Below are 25,944 nucleotides of genomic sequence, written 5' to 3'. Positions count from 1 at the left end.
AGCTCTGCTGGGGTTACAGTTGGCGAACACCCAGCTGTCAGGTTTGGGACTCACACACGTGGATCCACCTGCCAAAGGGGACTTCAGAGTGACCACCATCTTTTAAAAACCTTTTAACACTTAAATAAACCACTGGTGTAAACCAGTGTAGATGAGGGAGGGCCCACTTCTGGGCTGGCCCTAGGCATGGACTTGCTGGGGAACCCCTGCCCCGGGACGGAGCAGGCAGGCCTGACCCTCCGTCTAACTCACTGCCCTAGAGGGAAACAAGGTCACCGTGGTGCCACCACAAGGCCGCACCAGTGCACACGACACTTACGCCCCGTAGACCTGCCGCGGCAGCAGGGCACTCCCTGGGGCCTTCCTCGCCTCAGGCTTCTCCGGAACCTTCCTCTGCGGCGGGTTGCTGATAGCCACTTTGATGACGTTCTCTCTGATGGTCATACCGTCCATCTTCAGGACGGCCTGCGATGCCTGCGATTCGTTCTCGTACTCCACATAGGCCAGGCCCTGAGGATGAGGAAGGCCTGGCCAGGTCAGCGCTGCAAGCCAGGACGCGGCTCCCCACTCAGGCCCCCGGACCGGTTCAGAGAGCCCCTCCCTTGGGTTTCCCTGCCCCACCGCCACCTCCCTTGGCCTATAGATTCCTTCCCTGACCCAGTCTCCCCTATTTCTGCAACTGACTGTAACTTCAGACAACTCTTCAAGTTCTATGCACCATGTGCCAGAGATGGGCCAGCATAAACCCAGTAATGCCTATATATTCGTCAGCTCTCAATTAACCTGGACAAACATGAAGGGGCCTCTCTTAAACCAAACTCTTCTTAAACAACTACTCAAAACGTGGTCAAGGATTTCACAGGAGGCTGAGGAACCAGAGGGGGAGAACACAATAAGGGGGACACCAGGGCAGGGATTCGAGGAGATGCCGGAGGCCTCGTGAAGAGGGGTCCGGGCGGGAGGGAGGAGACTGCAAAGGGAGGCACTGCACCCCAAGGCCCCACAGCCTGGGGCCACACTGGAGCCCCTGCTAATTCGTGGTAACGTTTCTTGCAACGCCTTTTTCTTTTCAATGTAGTTATCTACATACAAGTTAACCTGACTCCAAATGGAAAGAGCCTAGTTCACCTATCCTTCTGTTAACTTCTTGTCTGTTTCTTAGCAGACAAACCAGAAACCACTCTAGAACCAAGTAATCTGAACAGAGGCTCCCCCGGGCTCCAGGCTCAGACACCGACCTTGGGTTTCCCAGCCCGGTTGGTGACCAGCCGGATGTCTTTCACGGCGCCATGGGCCTTGCAGATCTCCTCGAGTTCCTCTTTGGTGCAGGAGAAGGGCAGGCCCGACACGAACAGCTTGTGTTTCTCCAGGGCAGTGCTGTACCTGAACACCTATGGAGGAGGGAGAGGACTCACCCCGGGCCCAGCCCAGCTCCCCACACCACAGGGTCAAGCCTCATCCACAGGCTGGGCCAGAGCTGGCTCTGGGTGCAAAGAACTGCTCACTCGCCCTGCGCAAGTCCCTCACTTCTCAAAGCCTTCACTTCCTCCTCTGGAAAACAGCCAGAATAAAGGCCACCATTCTCCGAGTCTGGGTGAGGGTCGAAAGGTAACACACCAGGCGCTGGGCGCAGCCCCGTCACTCCTAACCACCCCACGGCGAGAAGCTGTTACACGGTGCCTACTGCTACCATCACTCGTCAACACCAGCAGCTCAGTGACCAGCCCCGCGTAGAGACCTCAGCGGACCAGCTCTGAACGGACCCAGTTAATTCAGGCATTTCACTCCAAACAAACGTTCCACTTAGATCCTAAAGACGGAAGGCTGCAGCAAAGGGCATTTAGTCTGTCCCTCTGCAACCTATGGAAAGGCGGGCTTACCCCCCAAACCAACCTTGAAGTCAGGGTTTTTGCTCTTGTCCACACAGGGGGAGACGAACATGGGCCGGCCCTCGACACTCTGCCGGTCCAGCTGGAGCGCCTGCAGGGCCGCCGCCTCCTCTCTGAACTCCACGTAGCAGTAGCCGCGGAAGTCGCCGCGGTTACTGAAGATGGGGCGCACCTCGACCACGTCCCCGCAGGCCTCAAAGAGCGGCCGGAGCGTGGCGGCCGGCTCCCCCAGCCCGTAGGGCAGGTTGCTGACGAAGACGGTGACGCCGTCCTTGCTGCTGTCGTGCGGCACCTTGGGCATGTCCCTCCGCCGGGTGCCCACCCGCACCTCCTTCAGCTCCGAGGGGGGCTCCGTGGCCGCGGGGGCGCTGCTCCCGGAAAGGTCAGCTTCGGAGCCCAGCTCCACTTCCCCGGCAGGAGGAACGCTATTCTCCACCCTCCTGCGCTTGGAGGGCTGCTCTGCGGATCATCAGGGAAAAGGATGGTTAGGTAACGGTCTCCTGGCACTAGGGCACACCAAGCAGGGAGACAGCTCTCCCCACCAGACGCCTGGACCCATGCGGACGCCAGGGTGCACGCCCCCAACCCTCTGGCAGGTCTCTCCCGACCCTCCCAGCACATCCCACTCCTTGCCAGGCCCCAGTGACATCCGGGGGAGGGGACAACTCAGGTGCAAGTGACATCCTAAATGCTCATCGTCCATGCTCAACCATACAAGAGATAGAGGTTGGGGGGTCTCCACACTGTCCCGGCAAATCCCTAGGACCCCTCCCGGAAAGCCCAGGGCAGAGAGGGGGATGGAGCCCAGGGGCCACGTGTAAACAAGCACCTCAGTGACCCGGAAGTGCATATTTCCTGGGCCGCCCTAGAAGTGGTAGAGAGAGCTAGCTCCTCCCCACATTCATGACTGTCCCATGTCTTTCCACAGAGCTTCACAACACCACTCTACTCCAATCAACCACGCTGTGCTCTGCGGGCCCAGCCCCCTCTCCCCCTCTCCCTGGACACTCGCTCGCCCTCCCCTGATGCCCAGGTGCAGTGCCACTGCCCCACAGGGGCGCCACCTCACCGTTTTGGGCAGCCCGCTGGCCCCCAGTGCTTTCCCCAGCCTCCACCATGACTCTCACCCACAGCTCCCCGAGTCCCCATGACACGTCACTGAGATCACAGGTCCCCTGTGCCTTCCCCTGCTACACCAGGACCTCCAAAGGGCAGTGAGCTACCCACGATCATTTCTGAAGGCCCCAAGAAATGAACAATGACTCCATCACTTTTGACTCCGGCTGATAGCTCTGCACTTGGAAAATGCTGAGCCTCCTTTAGCATCTCGACACCACTCTTTACCTTGACTGAGTTTGCTGAAATAAATCTGACCCACACCTGCCCACACGTGAAATGGCAGGGGTGACAGAAACACAGTCCGGAAAATTCTACAACTCAAACCACGAGGGGGGAGTCAAGTGGAGGGGGGGGAGGGTACAGTATAGGTGCAGGGCAGGGCTGCAGCCAGGTGCCAGGGCCTGGGGGTACAGAAACATCCACAACTGGTGAGGTGGGGAGGGAAAGTCCGCAGCGGGGGAGAAGGCAGGCGCCGCTCAGGAAGGGGACAGCGGGGGACGGCATGCCGGCAGGGGTGGCAGTGACAGGGAAGGCGGCGGGCACTTTGCGTGTGTTACTTGCTCTACTGTGTCCCACTCTGTGCCACCCCATGGACTGTAGCCTGCCAGGCTCCTCTGTCCACAGGGTTCTCCAGGCAAGATATTGAAGTAGGTTGCCATTTCCTTCCCCAGGGATCTTCCCGACCCAGGGACCCAACCAGCACCTCCCGCACTGACGGGAATTCTTTACGGTCTGAGCCACCAGGGAAGCCCTCCGGGACCTTATCCTCAAACGGTTCCAGAAAGAAGTTCTCTGTGCTGTTTGGCACCCTGTCTGGAAGTCTAGGATGTTCCAGGTATGAAAGTCCTGCCAGATGTTACCTTCCTCATCGTCGCCCCACTCCTTTTCATCGTCCTCGTCGGCTCTGTGCTTGTCCGCCCCTCTGGTCTTTTTCTTCTTCTTCAATGCTTTCTTCTCGGCCCGGGCCCTCTTCCGTTGCTCCACCTTTTCTTCCTCTTGCTGGGCAAGAGCTGCTTCCTTCTCTGCTGCCTGGAAGGTCGGGACACGACGCGTCACTGGATGTGGCCATTACACGAAGTCCACAGACTTGTGACGGGAGAGGTGAGCACACCAGGAGGTCGGCCACCCCCAGGAGACCAGGAAGGGTGGGCTGGGGGGGTGCTAAGTCCCACCTTTTCAGGCCCTTAAGGAGCTGCATCTCAAGTCTATATTATGTCTCCCAAGATCCCCAGGAATGGCTCACCAGTAAAAAGGAAAACATCTATAAAACGGGCCCTGAGTCATCTGGGGGTGCTCACGTGCCAACCACTAGGCTACGTCAGTCAGGCTCCTTTATTATCTTCTTCGTCTATTTCAGTAATTTTTAAGTACTCCACTACCTAAAGGATTTACTATTGGGGCTAACATTTTAAGCCAATCTAAAAAAAAACATAGTCTTAAACACTGATCTCATAGTTAACACACTGAATAAAATACACTTCTTAGAGGATGACCCCAAAGGTTTTAACAAGGACCATTCATACCAAACACAGTCAGAATCACTATAAGAATTTTAAATCCACTATACTCCAATAAGAAATTAAAAAAAAAAAAGCTTTCAGAGGTTCAAAGACTTGAAACAAAGAGCATCATTACCTTAATTCTCTGCTCGTTGACTCGAGCTAGTCGCGTTTCGGTTTTCTGAACAGCTATATCCCAGTCTTCTAAAGTACCTTGAAAGGAAGGAGAAGCAAAGTTTCACTTCTCTGGATTTTGAAGGATATAAAAACATAGAATTGTCTTAATTTCCCCACACCTCTGGAAGAGAGCTCTTCATCAACAGTAACAACTGGAGAATCGGTTTTCCATTTTAAGATTTCATTTGTATAGGTTTCAAGTTTCAGAACTCAAATAGTTCTTCCAGGTGTGTTTAGATCACCTCTTCTCTTTTAGAAAAGAGACTTGAAAACCAGACTAGATTCTATTACAAGCTCTCTGTGGCAAAGATTATTGAAAACATTCTAATGCAAAAGGTACAAAACATTTGTACTAAGATCAAAAGATTTTAAGAGATCCTCAATCTGATAAATGCTGAGGTGTTTTTCTTACTGATGCTGCTGTTTAGGTGTCTATTTCCAGTTCTAAGGGACTCTTAGTACCCAAAATCCAGACTAATGCCTGTGAAAACTGTATACGGAGGCTCTGAAATTCACCAGGGAGGCACACGTGATCAGAGAGCAGTCTTGCCGTGGGCCTCACCGCGCTCTGCTGGAACACAGGCTCTGCTGATCCAAGGGAGCCCTTGGCAACATCCAGAGACGGCTCTGCTCGTCTGGACTGGGGGTGGGAAGAGCGCTCCTGGTACCCAGCGGGAAGAGCGGGCCCAGCGAAGCTGCACACAGCAGCAGCGCCCCCGAGCCCCGAGAGGCCTGCGCCAGAGCCCCGCCACGGGTCCCTCTGCATGTGCAGTGTGAGAAGGGCGGCAGGACTCCCCTCTCACTGGCGAGCACCGCATGATGCTCTCATTGCAGAGGCCCCGGGGGGGGAGGGGGGGGCCGTAAACACATGTGTCCTTACGCCTACAGCCCTGCGACCACACTGGCCTCAGGGACAAACCCCGAGCCCGAGGCAGTGCCGAGGTCCCCACCTTCTGTCCTCTCCATGGTGAGCAACACCTCACAGACGTGCTCCGGGTAGTCGCTGGTGCACTGGACGGCCCGGTGCAGAGCCTTCCTGCAGTGCTGCGTGTCCCCGTGGGCCCTGGGGCAGAAAACACAGAGTTGGGGCCACAGGGACCCAGCAGAAGACACGGGAGGGGGGGGCACCTTCACACAGCTACCACCACAGCAGCAAAGCCTAGCGTCACCTTCAGCGCCGCGGAGACACTGCGCTCTTCGTGCCAATGGTTTTACTGCGCCCCCCTCGTCACCAGTGAAGGCTTCCTTCTAAACCGCTCTTTCCCTCAGAAGCCAGTGCCGGTGCAAGAGGCTCCCGGGAACAGCGGCCCACAGCCAGGCCTTCTGCTTTTGCGTGTGCGAGGTGTGTGCAAGGACCCAAGAGCTGGGCGACAGGGGCAAGTCCCCAGAGAGATTCTAGGATGTCACCCCCTTGAGGGGAAAGCCACCAACACAGCGACTAGCAGGTTTCGTGCCCAGGGTCACACAAGTCTTCCCACACTGACATGAAATGAGATGCTGCTCAACACAATAGTTACAAACCAATATTCTGTTCATCCCAACCATTATAAGACACTATATTCTCCTGTTTAAAAAGTTTTTATAAACATACATAAACATTGTAAATACACATTAGGACACTAAGAAAAAATTTAGGGCAACAGTTCTCCAAGTATGATCCATGGACGGCTAAGGGTCTCCAAGACCCTTCCAGGAGGTCTGCAAAGTCAAAACTACTTTCATTTGTACACCGACATACTTATTGGACTTCTTCACTGTGCTGACATTTGGACTGAGGATGCCACAGCTACCGCGGCCCTTGGCACAAATCAAGACAGTGCCATCTTGGTGATATTCTGCGTGACAAACAGAAAGCACACATCAAGCACCTCTTCATACTCAAGTGCAGGGCTTGGAGCAAAGAAATCTCAGGTTACTGTCTGAGCTGCAAGCTGGACTGCTCCCTTTGTTTTTCATGGACCATCATTTTCACTTGAGAGAACAGCTGAGTGACAAAAACCACAGTGACTCAGACGTGCGCGTGTGGCAGACGCTTTCAAACATTAATGAAGTGAGGCTGTCACTTCCAGAAAAACCACTTAAGAGTTTTTGTTGACTGATAAAACTGGGGCTTTCAAGTGAAAATCAGAACTTGGAAAACCTGTATCTGCCACTGTGAGTCTAACAGCCTCCTACTTTAAAGCCCTTTCTGTGAAGATCAGTGCAGATACGAACAAATGGGATAATGAGATGCGTCGGTATTTAGAAGACCTGCAGTATTTGATGGCTCAGCATGTCCCACACACAACGCATGTCACAGAATCCTGCGTGGGTAAAGAGGTCTGCTCAGTGCAAGACACACCAGTGGGTGTTAACAGAACAGTCTCATAGTCGCCAATGAAAACGTCGCCACAGAGAGGGTGCAGAACCAGACAGGGGAATCCAGCTGTCTGCTACTAAGCCAGATCAGAGAATTTGTAAAAAGTATAAAGCCAGGCCACTTTCTCACTATGTTACTTTGGAGTCTGGAAAGCAGTCCTTTCTTATAAAAATACGTTATTTTTGTTAAATGTCTTCACAGTGAATTTTAAATGAATAGGTTTTTTTTTAATTTTTCAGTTTCATTTTCTAATATGGTAAATGTTAATAAATATACCTCACATAAACAAAAGCTCTTGAGGTGGACCTGAGACCAAAACATTTGAGAACCACTGATCTAGTGGAATATTCAACAAGCTTTAACTGTGCTCATCTCTGGGGAAGGATTTTAAGAAACTTTCTATCTCACATTCTGTAAATGTTCTATTTTAACTTGAGCACATATTATTTTTCTAAATCAGGGAGGGGCAAAATATTCAAAACAGAAAAAAAATAAGTTTAGTGACATGCAATACCCAAGATACCCCTTCATGGATCCCCTGCCTTCTTGTGGCAAAGGGCTTGTGTAACTCAGTGAAGCTACAAGCCATGACATGCAGGACCACCCAAGACAGGGGGATCATAGTGGGGAGTTCTGACAAAGCGTGATGCACTGGAGGAGGGAGCTGCAAACCACCCCAGGATACCTGCCACGAGAACCCCATGAACGGCGTAAAAGGGAAAAAGACACGACACGGAAAGATGAGCCCCCCAGCTCGGAAGGGGTCCAACATGCTACTGGGGAAGAGTGAAGGACAGCTACTAACAGCTCCGGAAAGAATGAAGCGGCCGGGCCAAAGCAGAAACGGCGCTCAGCTGTGGACGTGTCTGGTGATGCTGTAAAGAACAATACTGCGTGAACCTGGAATGTTAGGTCCGTGCATCAAGGTAAATTGGACGTGGTCAAGCAGGAGATGGCAAGAGTAAACATCGACATCTTAGGAATCAGTGAACTAAAATGAATGGAAAGGAGTGAATTTAACTCAGATGACCATTATATCTACTACTGTGGGCAAGAATACATAGAAGAAATGGAGTAGCTCTCACAATCAAAAAGCGTTTGAAATCCCATACTTGGATGCAACCTTAAAAGCGACAGATCTCTGTCTGTTTCTAAGGCAAACCATTCAACATCACAGTAATCCAAGTCTATGTCTGAACCACCAATACCAAGGAAGCTGAAGATGATCAGTTCTATGAAGACCTAGAAGATGTCCTAGAACTAACACCAAAAAAAGATGACCTATTCGGCATATGGGATTGGAATGCAAAAAGTAGGAAGTCAAGAGATACCTGGAGTAATAGGCAAGTTTGGCCTTGGAGTACAAAATGAAGCAGGGCAAAGATTAACAGAAATCCACCAAGAAAATGCATTGGTCATAGCAAACACCCTTTTTCAGCAACACAAGAAATGACTTTACACACGGACATCACCAAATGGTCAATACCAAAATGAGACTGATTACATTCTTTGTAGCCAAAGATGTAAAAGCTGTATATAGTCAGCAAAGACAAGTCCTAGAGCTGACTCAGATCATCAGTTCCTCAGAGAAAAACTCAAACTTAAACTAAAGAAAGCGGGGGAGACCACTAGGCCAGTGAGGTATGACTTAAATCAAATCCCCTATGAACCTCTTGAGCTTCCCTGGTAGCTCAGGTGGTAAAGAATCCACCTGTAATGCTGGATACCTGGGTTCGATCCCTGGTTTGGAAAGATCCCCTGGAGGAGGGCATGGTAACCCACTCCAGTATTCTTGCCTGGAAAACGCCCATGGACAGAGGAGCCTAGAGGGCTGCAGTCCACGGGGGGTCACAAACAGTTGGACACAACTAAGCAACTGAACAATAAAACACAAACGAATATACAGTGGAGGTGATGAACAGAGTTGAGGAATCAGATCTAGCAAGCAGACTGCCTGAAGAACGATGGACAGGGGCCCACGATACTGTACAGAGGCAGCGGACAAGACCATCCCAAAGAAAAGAAAGGCAAGAAGGCAAAGTGGTTGTCTGAGGAGGCTTTACAAGTAGCCGAGGAAAGGAGAGAAGCGAAAAGCAAGGGAGAAAGGGAAATATACACCCAACTAAATGCAGAGCTTCAGGGAATAGCAAGGAGACACAAGAAGGCCTTCCTGAGAGAACAATGCAAAGAAAAAGAGGAAAACAGAAAGGGTAAGACCAGAGATCTCTTCAAGAAAATTGGAAATATCAAAAGACCATTTCATCCAAAGATGGACACAATGAAGGACAGAAATGGTGAAGACCTAATAGAAGTAGAAGTGATGAAGAAGAGATGGAAAGAATACACAGAAGAACTGTACAAAAAAGATCTTAATGACCCAGATAACCACAATGGTACAGTCTCTCACGTAGAGCCAGACATTCTGGAGTGTGAAGCAAAGTGCGCCTTGGGAAGTACTGCTGTCAATAAAGCTAGAGGAGGTGATGGAATTCCAGAAGAGCTATTTAGAATCCTAAGAGATGATTCTATTAGCTGCACTCAATATGTCAGCAAATTTGGAATACCCAGCTGGCCTCAGGACTGGAAAAGGTCAACCCTCATCTCAATTCCCAACAGAGCAGTACTAAAGAATGTTCAAACCGGACAATTGTACTCACTTCCCATGCTAGTAAGGTTACACTCAAAATCCTCCAAGCTAGGCCTCAGCATTATGTGAACTGAAAACTTTCAGATGTTCAAGCTGGGTTTAGAAAAGGCAGAGGAACCAGAGATCAAATTGTCAACATTGACTAGATCATAGAGAAAGCAAGGGAATTCCAGAAAAACATCTACCTCTTGTTTCACTGATTATGCTAAAGCCTTTGACTTGTGGATCATAAAAAACTATGGAAAACTCTTAAAGAGATGGGAATACCAAACCATCTTACCTGTCTCCTGAGAAACCTGTATACAAGTCAAGAAGAAAGAGTTAGAATTTAGAACCCTCTATGGAACAACTGACTGGTTCAGGACTGAGATAGGAGTACAGGACAGTTTACTGTCACCCTGTTTATCTAACTTATACACAGAGCACATCATGGTAAGCGCCAGCCCAGACCGACTTACAAGCTGGAAGCAAGACTGCTGGGAGAAATATCAACAACCTCAGCTGCAGATGATACCATTCTAATGGCAGAAAGTGAAGAGGAAGAACTAAAGATCCTTTTGATAAGGGTGAAGAAGGAGAGTGAAAAGGCCGACTTGAAACTCAATTATTCAAAAAAACTAAGGTCATGGCATCTGGTCCCAACACTTCATGGCAAACAGAGGGGGGAAATGGGAAGCAGTGACAGATTTCCTCTTCTTGGGCTCTAAAAGAAAATCACTGCAGACGGTGACTACAGCCATGAAATTAGAAGCAGCAGCTTCTTGGCAGGAAAGGTATGACAACCCTTACAAAGCAAACACATCACTTTGCCAAAAAATTAAAAATAGTCAAGACTATGGTCTTTTCATAGTCATGTATGGATGTAAGAGCTGGACAATAAAGAAGACAGAGCACTGAAAAATTGATGCTTTTGAACTGTGGTGCTGGAGAAGACTCTTGAGAGACCCTTGGAAAGCAAAGAGATCAAACCAGTCAATCTTAAAGGATATCAACACTGAATTCTTTTTGGAAGGACTGATGCTGAAGCTGAAGCTCCAATACTTTTAGAGTACCTGATGCAAACAGCTGACTCATTGGAAAAGCCCCTGATGCTGGAAAAGACTGAAAGCAGAAGGAGAAGGGGGCAACAGAGAATGAGATGGTTAGACGGCATCACGGATTCAATGGACATGAACTTGGACAAACTGCGGGAGGTGGTCATGGACAGGGAAGCCTGGCATGCTAAAGTCCATGGGGTCTCAAAGAGTGGGACAACTGAACACTTGGCAACTGAACACCACCACCATCCAAGATATACTGAATTAAAAAGCTGATCATATTCTTTATATCTTCCCTCATGTTATAAATATCATTTAAAATAATTTTAGAGATTTAGAATATGTATACTGTAATTACATCACCATTTCTTAAAAATTTAAGCACAGGAAAGTCTCAAAGAACATACCCAAACCATTAGCAAACAGTGTTTTATGTGGGTCTGTCACTGCAGAAAATTTGGGGGTTTTTTTCTCTTTGCTTTTCAGTATTTTTAACTATTATAGACAAAGCAAACATGAAAAAAAAATACAGCTCCCCAAGAAGTCAAATAAAATATTCATGTCCCCAAATCAAAACAAACCAAAATAAGTGGCAAGTAACACATGGCCATAAGAAGAGCCCAGGCACGGAATATCATGTGTGGTTCTCTAGAGCCCTGACCAATAAGCCGAGGCACTAGAGAGACAGGACCATAAAGGGAGCAGCGCCCCATGAGCAGCAGTCTGAGCTGTATGGGCGGGGTTGGGGCACCAGCGCTGAGGCCGGTCACACCTGACAAGCGCCTCCCCTCACCCCGGGCCGTTACCTCTCCAGGTTGTAATACTCGAGCCACATGTTGGCGAACTTGGCGTTCCCTCTGGTCATGATGCTGTCCCAGAGCTCTCTCGCTTTCTGCATGTTGTTGCAGAGTCGAGCCTGAACGCATGAACAGACCGAGTTAGGAAAGGACTCGGGCCTGACGACGTCAACACCCATTACAAAACACACTTCAGACACTGTGCTGAAAACCTCCCACCCCAAATCCGTGCTACTCAGCTGCTCAGACACTGCCAGGCGCCCCGCCCGCCCCCCAGGGTAACAGCCTGGCCCAGGGACCTGGCCTTTCTGCAGCGTCAAGCCTCAGGCTGTCTGCCCACGTTCACCTCGAGAAACACACGAGTGAGCACACAGGCACGGAGGACAGTGCTGGCCAGGCATCTGATTTTATTTTTATCAAGCCTTAACTCTAAGTGTTTCATCCGAAGGCCAAGGCAGGGACAGAGAGACCACCAGGAGCCAACGCTGCCCTTAACCTCTGCGTCTCGGCTGCTGCATCCTTAACATGGTTTCAGCACAACCATCCCATCCACCAACAACCCGACACCGGACTCCCCTCAGAGAAGAGGACACAGGGGCAGAGTCCACGTCTGACTCACCGTGGGGTCCACGATCCAGCAATAATATTCAACTCATCGTATCCGCTAACTATCTGTCTTCCACATTAGTGTCAAGTCTTTCTAGCACAGGGACAGGGTCTATCTCATCCCCAGCCCACAGTGAAAGGCCTGGCAAACTGCTCATGCCTAGAACACGCTCATCACTGGGCCCCGGAGCAGGAGAGAAGTAACACACGAGTGAGCACCTGGAACGCAGACACCTGCTGCACAACCTGGCTGGGAGCCTGGATGCCCCCAGATACCAACAAACACGCGTCGAGCAAGGTAAACAACGCAGAGCCCTGCAGAGCCTAGGTGGTCATCTGGGACCCCGACTCAGCTTCAGCCACGCATTGGACAAAGGTCCCGCAAAGGTGGGTGAAACTGACAGGTCTGTGAAAACATTTACCTCGATCCGAGCCCAGTTCTGCATGATGAGGCAGCTCGGATCTCCACTTTCACTGAAACCTTGAAGAAGAGTAGTAGACAAAATTAGAAAGTAACCGAGGGACTTCTCCCTGCTGGTCCAGTGGTTATGAATCCACCTTGCAACACAGCGGACATGGGTTCGATTCCTGGATGCGGAACTAAGATCCCACATGCTTCAGGGCATCTAAGCCCGAGGTCCACAACTAGAGTCTGTTGTGGACTCAACATGTCACACAACACAACATGTTACAACTAAGATCCAACACAGGCAAATGAATGAACATTAAAAGCAAAGAGAATAGTGGAGAGGCAAACCACTTTGGTATGAAAAGGCCCCATGACCAAAAGAGGAAGCACAGACGGGCGGGGCAGGAGGATGCACTTACGCTCTTCCACCTCCTGCTTCAGGTACTCCAGGGCACGGGCGAACGCGGATCGCAGCTCCTCCAGTTCTTTACTCGAGTCTGTGAGAAAGCGCAGGGCAGGTTCGACTCTCGGACACAACATACCACGTCTTCTAAGTGCTCTCCAATCCCACACTGACACCCCCTGGGCTCACGCCGGAGACGCCGAATATAACACTGCCCGTTCCTGCCCTGATCACACACGGGGGGTGGGGGGTAGGGGGGGCGGGCAGACCCAGGACAGAGCACGTCACAGACGGTGCAAAGACAAAGGGGCCAGAGGGCCACGTGGGGCCAGAGCGGAAGGGTCTTCCACGAGCCGGCAGAAGAGCCAAAATCCACCTGCATGCGTAATAAGCACCAGTGGGGCGGAGGGTGGGAGCACGGCGGGGCTCTGGTTGCTCTTTATTATTTTTTTTTTTTCAGGAGGGGGGAAGGCAAGGGAGCCCATGAGGTGGAGGTTCAATGACTTAAAGAGAACACAGCTGTCCCACGTAAAGAACTATTCAGGGCACACAGAAGGGAGAAATGAGGCTGAAGAGGTTGGCAGGGGCCAGCGTAAAAGGTAAGGACCGTTCCTCTCTCCCTTTAGCGTCTGCGGCGTGACTCCCTACAGACTGAAACGGCTACAACGTCCACCAGTGGCCGCTCTGCACCACTTGCCCCGTCGTGAGGTATCTGGGCCACTGCCTCATCCCACCAAAAGACAAGCGAAGAAACAGCTCAGTTCCGATAGGAAACACAGGAACTTTAATACCTTGTTTGAAGTCAACCCTTCTCCTCAGGTAATCAAGGTATGCCTGCCAGATCTCTACATAGTCAGTGGCCTGAATGAAGCCAGCGCTGAGGGCTTTCTCAAAGGTCACTAGAGTTGAAGAAAAAGCCAGGATTTATTGTCAATTCAAAAAGAAGCTAATATAAAATTATCGAGATCATTATAAAAACCTCTTATAAAATACTATATGGCTAACAGTAATAATGGGATGCAACCAAGTAAAATGAGCTAGAGAAACATTCAGAGGAAAGGCTACCACAGCAGCGCACAAACTGTGCTCTGTAGAAAGGGCAAGTCCCACAGGGGGCCCTGCATGAAAGTGCTCCAGGTCAAATGGGCTTGAGAAAATCCGACGACTCCCAGGAAAATCATGACTAGTAAAACATTAAAAGGTTTTAAGAAGTCAAAAATACAACTAGTTTATCTCTCACTTAGAGCCCTTTTTGTCACTAACACCAAATATTCCCAAATAAACCCCCGGGGAAGGCTGATTTAATGACTCTTTCACAGCCCAGCGTTCCTGACTTGGGACAAAAAGCTTAGGGTCTTCCCACAAAAACAATCCGCACCTGAAATCACTCGGTGTTCAACTCCATGTCTCTCCAGGGCCAGGAGGTACCGACTCCACAGGGCAACCGTCCACGGGCAGTTTCGAACAGCTCGACTGTGCGCAGACAAAACCAAGTCCTTTACTTTCAGCTGCCGGTCCTATGATAAAGAACGCCAGGGTCAGCAGAGGAAGTTTCATTCAGACGTCACCATTCAGAGACACTCTCAGGAAAACCAACCAACAAAAGAAATTTCCTTAACATGACTGGTGTCTTCAACAAAGAAACCGCCAGGGGTTCGAGGGGAGAACAGAGGTAGAGAAAAACCTACAGATCAAAGAGCTTTAAGAGACATCAACCAGTCCTAACGTATGGACTTAGTTGAGATCCCGAGTCAAACCTCTTAATACACATGTACTGAAACAGTTACCATCAAAATGGGATCTCTAGATTTGCTTCAGAATAACATGGAAGGGGGGAATAGGTAAGGAAACAGATAAAACTAGTTAAGATTACAGATCAAATTAGACTAGTGCCATTAGTTAAGTGTTGAAGATGGGTGATGCATACTTGTCATTTCATTGTACTAATCTGTCTATATGTATTTAATTTTTCCATAATAACACATTAAAAGAAAAATTGTTATAAAGTCCTCGATAGTAAGACTATGCCAACTTTTTTTCACAGTTAGTGATGAGTATAAAATAAAACACGAGAACACATCCTTAGTGAATCCAGCAGAGAGGGGCAGCATGCCGCCAACTCCTGGCACTCTTTCTGATTTTAAGTAGAACCTAAATCGGTAAAAGTAAAGTGAGATTAGAACAGGTAGGTTATCTTACTAGGTACTGACTGTAACGGATCCATAAGTCTGGAACAAGGCAGTTCTCAACCAGGGCGCGCTCAAAGATCAACTGAATGCGGGCGGGGTCGCCAATTTTCATCTCAAAATCGATGTACGCTTGATACTCGGCCAGCCTGGGCGCTTCAGCTTGCAGCTGGGGCAAATGAGAATGGCAGTGAAGTTGCAATGGGCTACGTGACACTGTCAGAGAGCACACACACGTCCACAGTAAACCATGGCGAGAATGGCCACAGCAAGGTAAGGATCACCAATCCCCACTCTCGGAACCTCTGCACATCAGATCTACAAGTCTGACGGACAGAATTTGAGTCCAAAGTGCCACCTTGTGGCAAGAGTTACAGAGGCTCCATAATTCCTTTTCTAAGTCTACTCCTAGATCACAGAGAATTGAAACCACCCTTCAACCAGGAATTGCATGAAAGAGAAATACATGGCCAATGACCACTGCTAGCCATCTTCCGAAACAGATACCACTTTCTTGGCCTACTGAGGGGGTGAATGCAACCACACCAGAGTGACTTGGTTCCCTGCATCATTTCACATTTGTCGTCCCAAGTATCAGCTCCTACCAGAGTACAGGTACAAGCAGGAGAAAGAAGAGGCTATATGTGATCAATGTGTACTGATCCAAAGACGTACAGTCAAATTCTTTTTAGACAAAATCCTCTTATTCAATTTATTCTCTCCTCAGCCACTCTGCTGATGGTCAAAACAAAACTCAGCTGGCCAAGGCATTCATGAATGAGGCTCTTTGTGAAATACAGTGGCTCTGTGTTAGTCACTCACTTATGTCCAACTCTTTGTAAACTCCATGGACTGTAGCCCACCAGGCTCCTCTATCCATGGAATTCCCCAGGCAAGAATCCTAAAATGGGTTGCCATTCCCTTCTCCTGGGAATCTTCCTGACCCAGGGATCAAACCCAGGTCTCCTGCACTGCAGGAAGATTCTTTACCATCTGAGCCACCAGAGAAGCCCCCAGTGAAAGACAACTAAATGCCAATCATCCACATGTGAAAAAGAAAGTGCTCATGTGGGCCAGCAAGAGCACACACATGCTCTGACCTTAGAAAGATGATACTGCAGAGGCTCAGTTTCTACTAAAGAATGACGAAAATCAGTTACCCAGACACATTGTGCCACTGAAAATGGCAGAAAACACTAGACTGAATATTGAAAGAAAAAAAAAAAATCTTGCAAATCAACCAACTGGAAAAGAAATAAGAAATACCACAAACAAAATCTAAATGAAGGTGGTTAAGCTAAGGGAAGGCTAAGCTTTTGCCAGTTTAAGAGATAATTTTAAGAATTTGATCTTTACAACAATCCCAGGAGGCAGTTATCATTTCAATCCCATCTGACATTTGAGGAAACCAAGTCACAGGAGTAAAGTCCTAGCCCAGAGCTAAAAGCTGTGTTCTCACTCTTCAGCCCATTAAAGATACCAAAAGCAGAGCCAAGAAGTCCAACAAACCTTAAGCAGGATAAACACAAAGAAACCCACACACCTGGCCCTACTGTAACCAAATTGCTGGACATCAAACCAAACCAAAGACATCTTGGGACTTCACGGGTGGTTCAGTGGTTAGGACACTGCTCTTCAAACGTGGGGAAAGAGGGTTTGATCTCTGCTCAGGGAACTAGAATCCTATATGTGCAGCCAAAAAACAGAGAAATAAAACAAAAACAAACAAAAGACAATGACATCTTAAAGCTGGCCAGAGAACAAACAAGAATTTCCTTTCAAGAAGCAAGAGTTAAGACAGCTGACTTCTCAGCAACACAACAGAAGCCAGAAAGACATATTTAACTGCTCAGAGAACAGAACTGTCAGCCTAGAATTCTATATCCTGAGAAATTCTCAAGGAGAACAAACACCTCTTAAATAAAAACAGAAAATGTGTTACAAGCAAATATCCAAGCACATGACACTAAAGGGTGGACCTGAAGCAAAGGAAAAATGACTCCAAGCGAAAGACCTAGGATGTGACAGGAGGAAGCAAAGACAGTGGGCAATGTGTGTAGCACATGTGACCACAGGCGCTGCAAAATGCAGCGTTAACAGTGACTTGTGGGTCAACTGCAAGATAAGAAACACGAGAAAACAAAAGCACAGGTCTGAGGCGTGGTCAATGAAATAAAAAATATTCTAAGGCCAAGAAAAGGGAATAAAGGCCATTTATAATTAATACTGTGTGTGTATTATCGTCAACACAGAAAATTCCCCCAAATCTATACATTACCAGTATTGATAAGGACTGAACAAGTTTGATTAAAATATCACTAAAAAATTTCATTTTATATACCTGGAACAAACAGCTAGAACAGAAAATCTTTTAAAAGATACTCATTACAACAGTATCAAAAACACTTAGAAATACATCTAAAAATGTGTTCAAGGCACTGGATAAATTTATAAGACCTCACAGAAAGATAAGACCTAAACAGCAGAGGCCTATACCATGTTCATGAACTAACACCAAAAAAAGATGTCCTTTTCATCACAGGGGCCTGGGATGCAAAAGTAAGATGTCAAGAGACACCTGGAGTAACAGGCAAGTTTGGCCTTGAAGTACAAAATGAAGCAGGGCAAAGGTTAACACACTTTTGCCAAGAGAATGCACCAGTCATAGCAAACACACTCTTCCAACAACACAAGAGATGATTCTACACGTGAATTCACCAGATGGTCAATACCAAAATCAGGTTGATTATATTTGCAGCTGAAGATGGAGAAGCTCCATACAATCAGCAAAAACAAGACCTGGAGCTGACTATGGCTCAGACCATGAGCTCCTTATTGCCAAATTCAGACTTAAATTGAAGAAAGTAGGAAAAACCACTAGGCCATTTAGGTATAAACTAAATCAAACCTCTATACACAAGAAGTGACAAATAGGTTCAAGGGATCAGATCTGATAGAATGCCTGAAGAACTATGGACAGAGGTTCGTAAAATTGTACAGGAGGCAGTGATCAAAACCATCCCCAAGAAAAAGAAAGGCAAAATGGTTCTCTGAAGAAGTCTTACAAATAGCAGAAAAAAGAAGAGAGGAAAAGGCAAAGGAGAAAAGATAAATCCATCTGAATGCAGCGTTCCAAAGAACAGCAAGGACAGCAGAAACCCTTCCTAAGTGAATAATGCAAAGAAAGAGAGAAAACAAAAGGGAAAGACTAGAGATCTCTTCAAGAAAATCAGATACCAAAGGAACATTTCATGCAAAGATGGGCACAATAAAAAACAGTATGGACCGGACAAAAGCAGAAGATACTAAGAAGAGGTGGCAAGAACTGCACAAATAGGTCTTAATGACCCAGATAACCACAATGCTATGATCACTCACCTAGAGCAAGATATCCTAGGGTGTGAAGTCAAGTAGGCCTTAGGAAGTATTACTGCAAACAAAGCTAGTGGAAGTGATGGAATTCCAGCTGAGCTACTTAAACTCCTAAAAGATGATGCTGTTGAAGTGTTGCACTCAATATACCCAACAAATTTGAAAAACTCAGCAGTAGCCACGGGACTGGAAAAGGTCAGTTTTCATTTCAATCTCAAAGAGCAATGCCAAAGAATGTTCCAACTACCACTGCACTCATTTCACATGCTAGCAAGGTAATGCTAAAAATCCTTCACGCTAGGCTTCAACAGAATGTGAACTGAGAACTTTCAGATGTTCAAGCTGGATTTAGAAAAGGCAGAGGAGCCAGAGATCAAATTGCCAACATCTGCTGGATCATAGAAAAAACAAGGGAATTCCAGAGAAACATCTACTTCTGTTTCGATGACTATGCTAAAGCCTTTGACTGTGTGAACCACAACAAACTGTGGAAAATCAAGAGATGGGAATACCAGACTACCTTACCTGCCTCCTGAGAAACCTGGATGCAGGTCAAGAAGCAACAGTCAGAATCAGACATAGAACAACAGACTGGTTCAAAATTGGGAAAGGAGTACGTCAAGGTTGTATATTGTCACCTTGTTTATTTAATGTATATGCAGAGTACATCATGCAGAATGCTGGCCTGGAGAAAACGCAAGCTGGAATCAAGACTGCCAGGAGAAATATCAGTAACCTCAGATCTGCAGAAAACACCACCCTAATGGCAGAAAGTGAAGAGGGACTAAAGAGCCTTAATGAAGGTGAAAAGGAGAGTGAAAAAGCTGGCTTAAGGCTCAACATTCAAAAAACTAAGACCATGGCATCCAGTCCCATCACTTCATGTCAAATAGATGGAGAAACAATGGAAACAGTGACATACTTTATTTTCTTGGGCTCCAAAATCACTGAAGATGGTGACTACAGCCATGAAATTAAGACACACTTGCTCCTTTAAAGAAAAGCTATGACAAACCTAGACAGCATATTAAAGAGCAGAGATACCACTTTGCTGACAAAGGTCCTTATAGTTAAACTATGGCTTTTTCAATAGCTATATACAGATGTGATAGCTGGACCAGAAAGAAGGCTGAGCACCAAAGAATTGACACTTTCAAACTGTGATGCTGGAGAACACTCTTGCGAGTCCCCTGGACAGCAAGAAGATCAAAGCAGTCTATCCTAATAGAAATCAACCTTGAATATTCAATGGAAGGACTGATGCTGAAGCTCCAATACTTTGGCCACCTGATGCGAAGAGCCAACTCATTGGAAATAATCCTGATGATGGGAAAGACTGAAGACGGGAGGAGAAGCAGGCGACAGAGGATGAGATGGTTGGATGGCACCATCAACTCAATGGACATAAGTCTACACAAATCCCAGGGGATAGTGAAGGACAGGGAAGCCTGGTGTGCTGCAGTCCATGGGGTCACAAAGAGTCAGACACGACTGAGTGACTAAACAACAACAACATACATGTTCATAGATTGGAAGATTCAATATTTAAAAGATGCAAATTCTTCCCCAAATTCATCTACAGATTCAATGCAATTCCAATCAAAAATTCAAAGGAATCCCCTGGTGGTCCAACGGTTAGGACTCTATGCTCTCACTGCTAAAGGTCCAAGTTCCATCCCTGGTCAGGGAACTGAGATCCTACATGCCACATAGTGTGGCCAAAAAAAAAAAAAAAATAGTAACTATACTATCATTAAGTAGAACCTGAAAAACCGATTCTCATTCTTAACGGAAGCATTAACAGCTCAAGAAAACCAAGGCCCTCTAGAAGAGGAGCAGCATGAATGGGACTCATGCTACCGAAGACCAAAACTTAATTGTAAAACCGTCACATCATCACAACAGTGTAACATAAACCAGTGGGGTGGAACAAAGAGCCCAGAAATAGACCCACAGAGAAATGCACAGCTAATCCCTGACAGGCACGGGGCAACACATGAGTGAGGGCCGGGGAGAATTATCCAAGTCAGCAACGAACAACTGTTTTGCTACATAAAAAACAAAGTTAGCCCCCACCTCAGACCATGCCCAAAGATCCATTCCAGATGAAAGCTGAAAAACAAACAACTATAAATTTTCAGAAGAAAAACAAGAGCTAAGTCGATTAGTATCCCCAGAATACGGAGAGAATTCTTAATCACAAATTCTAAGGGAAAGAATGATAAATCCAATTACATTAAAATTAAGAACAGCTCACTGGGCTTCCCTGGTGGCTGTGTGGTAAAGAATCCGCCTGCCAGTGCGGGAGGTGTGGGCTGGATCCCTGGTCCGGAAAGATCCCACATGCCCAGGAGCAACTAAGCCTGCGAGACGCTACCACTGAGCCTGCGCCCTCGAGCTGGGAGCCACGTGCCCTAGAGCCTGTGCCCGCAACGAGAGAAGCCCACGCACCGCAACCAGAGAAAAGCCCATGCAGCAACAAAGACCCAGCACAGCCAAAAATAAGTAAAATTACTTAAAAAAAAAAAAAACTAGTCATCAAAACATGCCACTTCAGGGAAGGGGGGCAGGGGATGGCAACAATAAGCCACCAACTTGGGAGGAAGAAATTGCAATACATGCAACCAGAAGTATGCATTAAGACCCAGGACACCCAGGTATCAGTTAGAAAAAATTTGACAAACCAAAAGAAAAATGAGTCAAAGATTTTAACAGCTACTTCAAAGATTTTTTTAAAAAAGGAAATCTGAGGTGTGAAAAGACACTCAACTTCATTAATAATGAAAGGGAAATGCAAATTAAAACTGTACTTTCAAATCCCTGAGACTGGCTAAAATGTAAGTATGTCAACATCCCAGCTGGCAGGCAATGAGAACGCTAAGACACCGCCGGCAGAAGCAGCGACTGACAGCGTGGAAACAGCTCAGCTCTGCCTCAGGACCCAGCACTTCCTTCCACTGTGATACATGTTCCTCAACAACTCCTACATATGTGCCTAAAGACTCTTTTTCACGTGTACCAAGAGATACGTCTGAGAATCATCATAACAATTCTCCTCCTAGCAAAACACTGGATACAACCCAACTACCTATGAACAGGACAGTTTATACACAGACAACTTTACAGCAGTGAAAACAAACAGACTGTAACTATACTTATCAATGTGAGTAAAACTCAAAGACATCTTGAATCAAAGAAAATGTACAGCCTGATTCCATTATACAAAAGCTCAAAAACAAGCAAGATTAAACTATACATTAAGGATACGTTCATAGGGTGTAAAGCAAGGGAATGATGATCACAAGTCAGGAAAGTGGTTGCCTCTCGGGAGAGGGAGGGGGAAGCAACTGGAGAGGGCACAGAGGAGACTCCTAAGGGACTGGCAATGTGCTGTTTCTTAACCTGGGTGGCGGGCACACAGACGTTCACCCTATTATCAGGATGTAAACTGAACGTACACATTTATCCACTCTACACATTTCATGACAAACAAAATCCTGTTTTACTCGCAACTGTCGATTTAGGGAAAGTTGGGAGAGAGACATTTAATGTAAAAGGGGCCACACTCACCAGGGCTTCCTCGTAGGGTTTGTATTTCTCCAGCTGCTGCAGCGCTTTGTTGTAGCTCTGAATTACTGACTCTGGAATAGGGTCTTCAGACCATTCCTCATACTCTGCAAACGTTGCTTCCATATCTATTGAGAGATGGAGTCAGTCTTGTGGGTCTGGCTGTTGGGTTTTATCAACTCAAACACAGAGTAAACTCTGAGACAGGTGCCCCGGGCCCCTCCCGCATCTCTGGCCATGGGCTCTTACTGACTGAACCCTGAGCTCTTCTGCTGAGCCCTGAATTGGCCCCAGACTCTGTCCTGAAGAACCATCCTGGGCAGCCCTACCAGCTAATCCAACCATCAGTAAATGAAACTAACAGCAAGGCTATAACCACACTTACCTACTGCTTCCTATGTTCTAATACTTCACATCCATTATCTCATTCAATCCTCACAATTCTGCAAGGGAGGTTCTACCATGATTCCCACATTGCGGTTGAGGAAACACAAGCAGAGGGTCACATCACCCAGCCACAGTCAATGGCAGAGCGAGGCTCTGAACCCAGGCAGTCTTCTGGCTCAAGTTCACACTCACTCACCATGCTGCATCTCTCACACTGGTATGTGAGGTGAAATGTACAAGCCAGCTCCAGTCTGGCCTTTTCTGCTTGTCACCCAAGGATTCAACTGGAGAGCCACTTTATAATTTGTCAAATCAAACCCAAATAAACCAGGAAGTAAAAAGAGAAGTAACACCTGGGTTCAGAGGTTCCGAAGGTGTGCGGTGCATAACCGCATCCAGGGAACACACAAGACGGTGGCCTCGAGCTCCTCCCATGCTTGGGAAAGTCCTCCCAGCGCTTCTTGAGTTCAAAAAAGGAGGTTTGGCTTGCCAAAGTATGTTCACACGAAAAAGAATCTTTCCCAACCCCCAAAAATTCAGACAGAGCTACTCCAATCAACTGTGCTCACGAACCAAATCACCTCCACAGAAGACGTAACTTAAGCCCACGTCAAATATCCACCCTGTAATGGAGGTTTCTTCTGAAGAGAAGATGCTTATGACAGAGCTCTCATTCCCCCAGAAAACACAGGGGGTCAGCTTCCCTAGTCCTCTCAGAGACCCTGTCTCTGCCCACCCCCGCACCATGTCTTAACATAGGAAACTGGGAGTCCCGCCTCTGACCCTCACAACTCTCCTGAGTGTTAACAATCCAAGGTACATTTTCACCCAGGGCCTTGTCAACAGTGACGCTGTCCAATGAGAAAACAAACGCCAGCCACGTCTGCCTCACGAGATGCTGGAAAAGGCCTAATCAGAACACGCCCCAAAGCACTGACTGCTGACGGGGCAGTTTCTCTTACCGTAGAGTGGGATCGCCAGCTGTCGCCGGAAGAGACTGTGGACTTTCTCCAGCTGTGAATCAAAGGTTTGTTCCCAGTCAGAAGGGGAAAGGAAGCCAGCCATGGGCTAAAGAAGCAAACCCGTAGTAAATGACAAACTTTGGTTCTGCCTACTTCAAAACTTTTCAGCACATTTTTAGCTCACACTAAAAAAAATTCATAGGACCCCTCATACATGAAGTATTATGCCAAATGTTGTAAGAGGCTCAAATGTCAATGTTATCTCTACCAAGCGATGGTGATGGGGAGAGCAAGAACGAATCTAAGAAATGGACCCAAATGACTATCATGAGATAGGACAGAGGCATCTCAAGTATCAAAGGCTCGTGGCTTGCTTCAGGCTGGGTTTTAGGGCTGTCTGGGGGCTGTCAGCTATCCAGGGAGGAAGTCAGGAAAGACTCCTGGAGGAGCTGGCATTGGGACACGTCTGCAAGCTCTCGGAACTAATGAGACAGAAACAGACTCCCGGATGAATGAACAGCATGAATCAAAGCACAGAGGCAGAAACTGCAGGAATACTGAGGGGAGCGCAGGACCAGAGTCCACATGGGGTCACGACTGACACGCATCAGCCAGAGACTCTGCCCCGGCGCCTCAGGGAGGGTGGGGGGCAGGCACCACTGCACATTCTTCAACAGGGACTCAGTCCAGAAGGGCTTGGGCTCTTGTAATCATGATGATCCAAGTAATACAGGGCTCCACCGCGTACCAACAACAGTGTGGTCACACACGTAGTGGGAGAGACACTGGGGCGTGGGCTCAAAAATTCTACAAATCATAGTCTAGTCTAAAAAATGCAATTATGATGAGGTCAAATCTCTCATAGTTACTATGGGACATGCTCTATATATACAGTGTACGAAGATAACCAAGTCACCCCTTCAAAATTATATATATTACATATAATTTATATTTATATTAACATATTTATATTTTAATATAAATTATATTTTTATATTACATTAATAGATAACATATATATTAACAATCTATATTTATATATTATACTAATATAATATTAATACATAATTTGGGGGGGTGACTTGGTTATCCTTGTACATTCACCTGGAACCATAACTAAAACAGCAGTATTTTTAAACACTACAAAAAGCCTGTAGGGCATCTGCTTTTTAGTCAAGGAAGACATTCCTGCTATTCCACAAAGATACTTGATTTTATTTACTTTACTGCCCACCCACCAAGGGATGGGCAAAGACCGTTTTGTTAACTGTGTTCTTCCAAGACCACTAACAAAGACTGGTAAGCGGCTGATCGAAGGCAAGCACTGGGCACTCACCCGGGCAGCTTCCACGATGGCGCTTTCAAACTCCCGGTATGCCTCCCAGATGGCAAGTCCCTTGGTCATGTGTAACCCGACGGACGAGAGGGCCCTTTCAAACACAGAGCGGACTTTCTCGAGACCACCTTTCTGACCAATCCCGCCAACTGAGTACTGGCCGTACTCTAGCCAAATGTTAGGACCTAAAAATGAGAAGTATATTCAGGATAGGAAATACCCAAATGTCAAAACTTTTGTTCTGATGCAAACAGAAGAAATGAGCCCACTGAAAAAGTGCTCATTCATAAAGAGAACAGCATCACTGACAGGCATCCCAGGTTACCTGTATCAACACTGCAGCCTGAGGAGAAAGTCTACTAACGTTCCTACGAAGTATCATCAGTGAGATCTGACTATGTAAACACTACATGCCAGGTGGCAATATGTAATCTTAAGACTGGTTATAAAGCGGATTTATTAAAATTGAAGGAACCCTTAAGAGATTTCAATGAAAATAATTAGAAATCTGAATGATTTTTCAGAAAGACTGCAAAGCCTAGACTGTTCCAACTTTTAAATCTTGATTCATTTTTAAGCCTTCTGATTGAAATGAAAAAAAAAAATTTTTAAATACCAATCCTGTTACCAAAGATTCTAAATCTCTAAAACACAAGAGACCTGGCTGCCTTGTTTCTTTCCCTCTTTAATAAACTTTCTATATGCTCACTTCTGCAGCTTTAAAACTAATGAATTAAACTCTTGATAAATGCATTGTTTTTTACTAAACACATTTTGCCTGTTAAGTCACTTTTCAGAGATCTGAAAATAAGTTGATGCTTATACACTAATCTTGGAAAATAAAAATTCTAAAAAGATAAAGCTAACATGAGAATTCCTGCATGTTTTCCTGAGGCTTGCTTTTTCAATGAAATAAATCTATTTCAAAGAACTTAGCTGAAGTTTGTCAGCTACTCTGTTTTCCCTCACCAGCACAGAGCTGCCACATGGGCTGTGGAATACGAAATGAAATGAACGAGCTCTGTGAAGCAGAATCCTCCCTTAGTGAGGGTTAGTTGGGTTTACAGGGGGGTCTACACCTCTCACAAGGGGAAATGCCCACACGGGGAGTGAGGACAATTAGACAGGGAAAAGGGGTATTTAATTAACAATGGGGACTTTTTTAAACACTTTTTTAAAAACATTTTGTCCA

General features: G+C 46.9%; 1 protein-coding gene across 2 annotated transcripts in view; it reads right to left on the bottom strand.

Moving 5' to 3' along the window:
- Positions 1–25,944, bottom strand: part of SART3 (spliceosome associated factor 3, U4/U6 recycling protein) — a 41,837-nt gene that overhangs the window by 1,253 nt on the left and 14,640 nt on the right. Inside the window, exons 4-18 of one of the 2 annotated variants that reach the window (XM_055550732.1) lie at positions 24,753–24,937; positions 23,417–23,522; positions 22,071–22,195; positions 15,142–15,297; positions 14,321–14,459; positions 13,734–13,841; positions 12,959–13,036; positions 12,553–12,611; positions 11,534–11,643; positions 5,635–5,747; positions 4,644–4,720; positions 3,869–4,037; positions 1,894–2,348; positions 1,239–1,391; positions 320–510 (exon numbers count right to left, since the gene is read on the bottom strand). In XM_055550732.1, the coding sequence (XP_055406707.1) occupies positions 320–510; positions 1,239–1,391; positions 1,894–2,348; positions 3,869–4,037; positions 4,644–4,720; positions 5,635–5,747; positions 11,534–11,643; positions 12,553–12,611; positions 12,959–13,036; positions 13,734–13,841; positions 14,321–14,459; positions 15,142–15,297; positions 22,071–22,195; positions 23,417–23,522; positions 24,753–24,937 (2,224 nt within the window). The remainder of the gene's footprint in view (positions 1–319; positions 511–1,238; positions 1,392–1,893; positions 2,349–3,868; positions 4,038–4,643; positions 4,721–5,634; positions 5,748–11,533; positions 11,644–12,552; positions 12,612–12,958; positions 13,037–13,733; positions 13,842–14,320; positions 14,460–15,141; positions 15,298–22,070; positions 22,196–23,416; positions 23,523–24,752; positions 24,938–25,944) is intronic. The other variant, XM_055550733.1, reaches the window with a different exon arrangement.

Source organism: Bubalus kerabau, chromosome 16 (assembly GCF_029407905.1).
Source record: "Bubalus kerabau isolate K-KA32 ecotype Philippines breed swamp buffalo chromosome 16, PCC_UOA_SB_1v2, whole genome shotgun sequence".
Taxonomy (NCBI): Eukaryota; Metazoa; Chordata; class Mammalia; order Artiodactyla; family Bovidae; genus Bubalus; species Bubalus kerabau.
The sequence above is the reverse complement of the archived record's forward strand: the minus strand, read 5'-3'. Positions and strand labels throughout refer to the sequence as shown.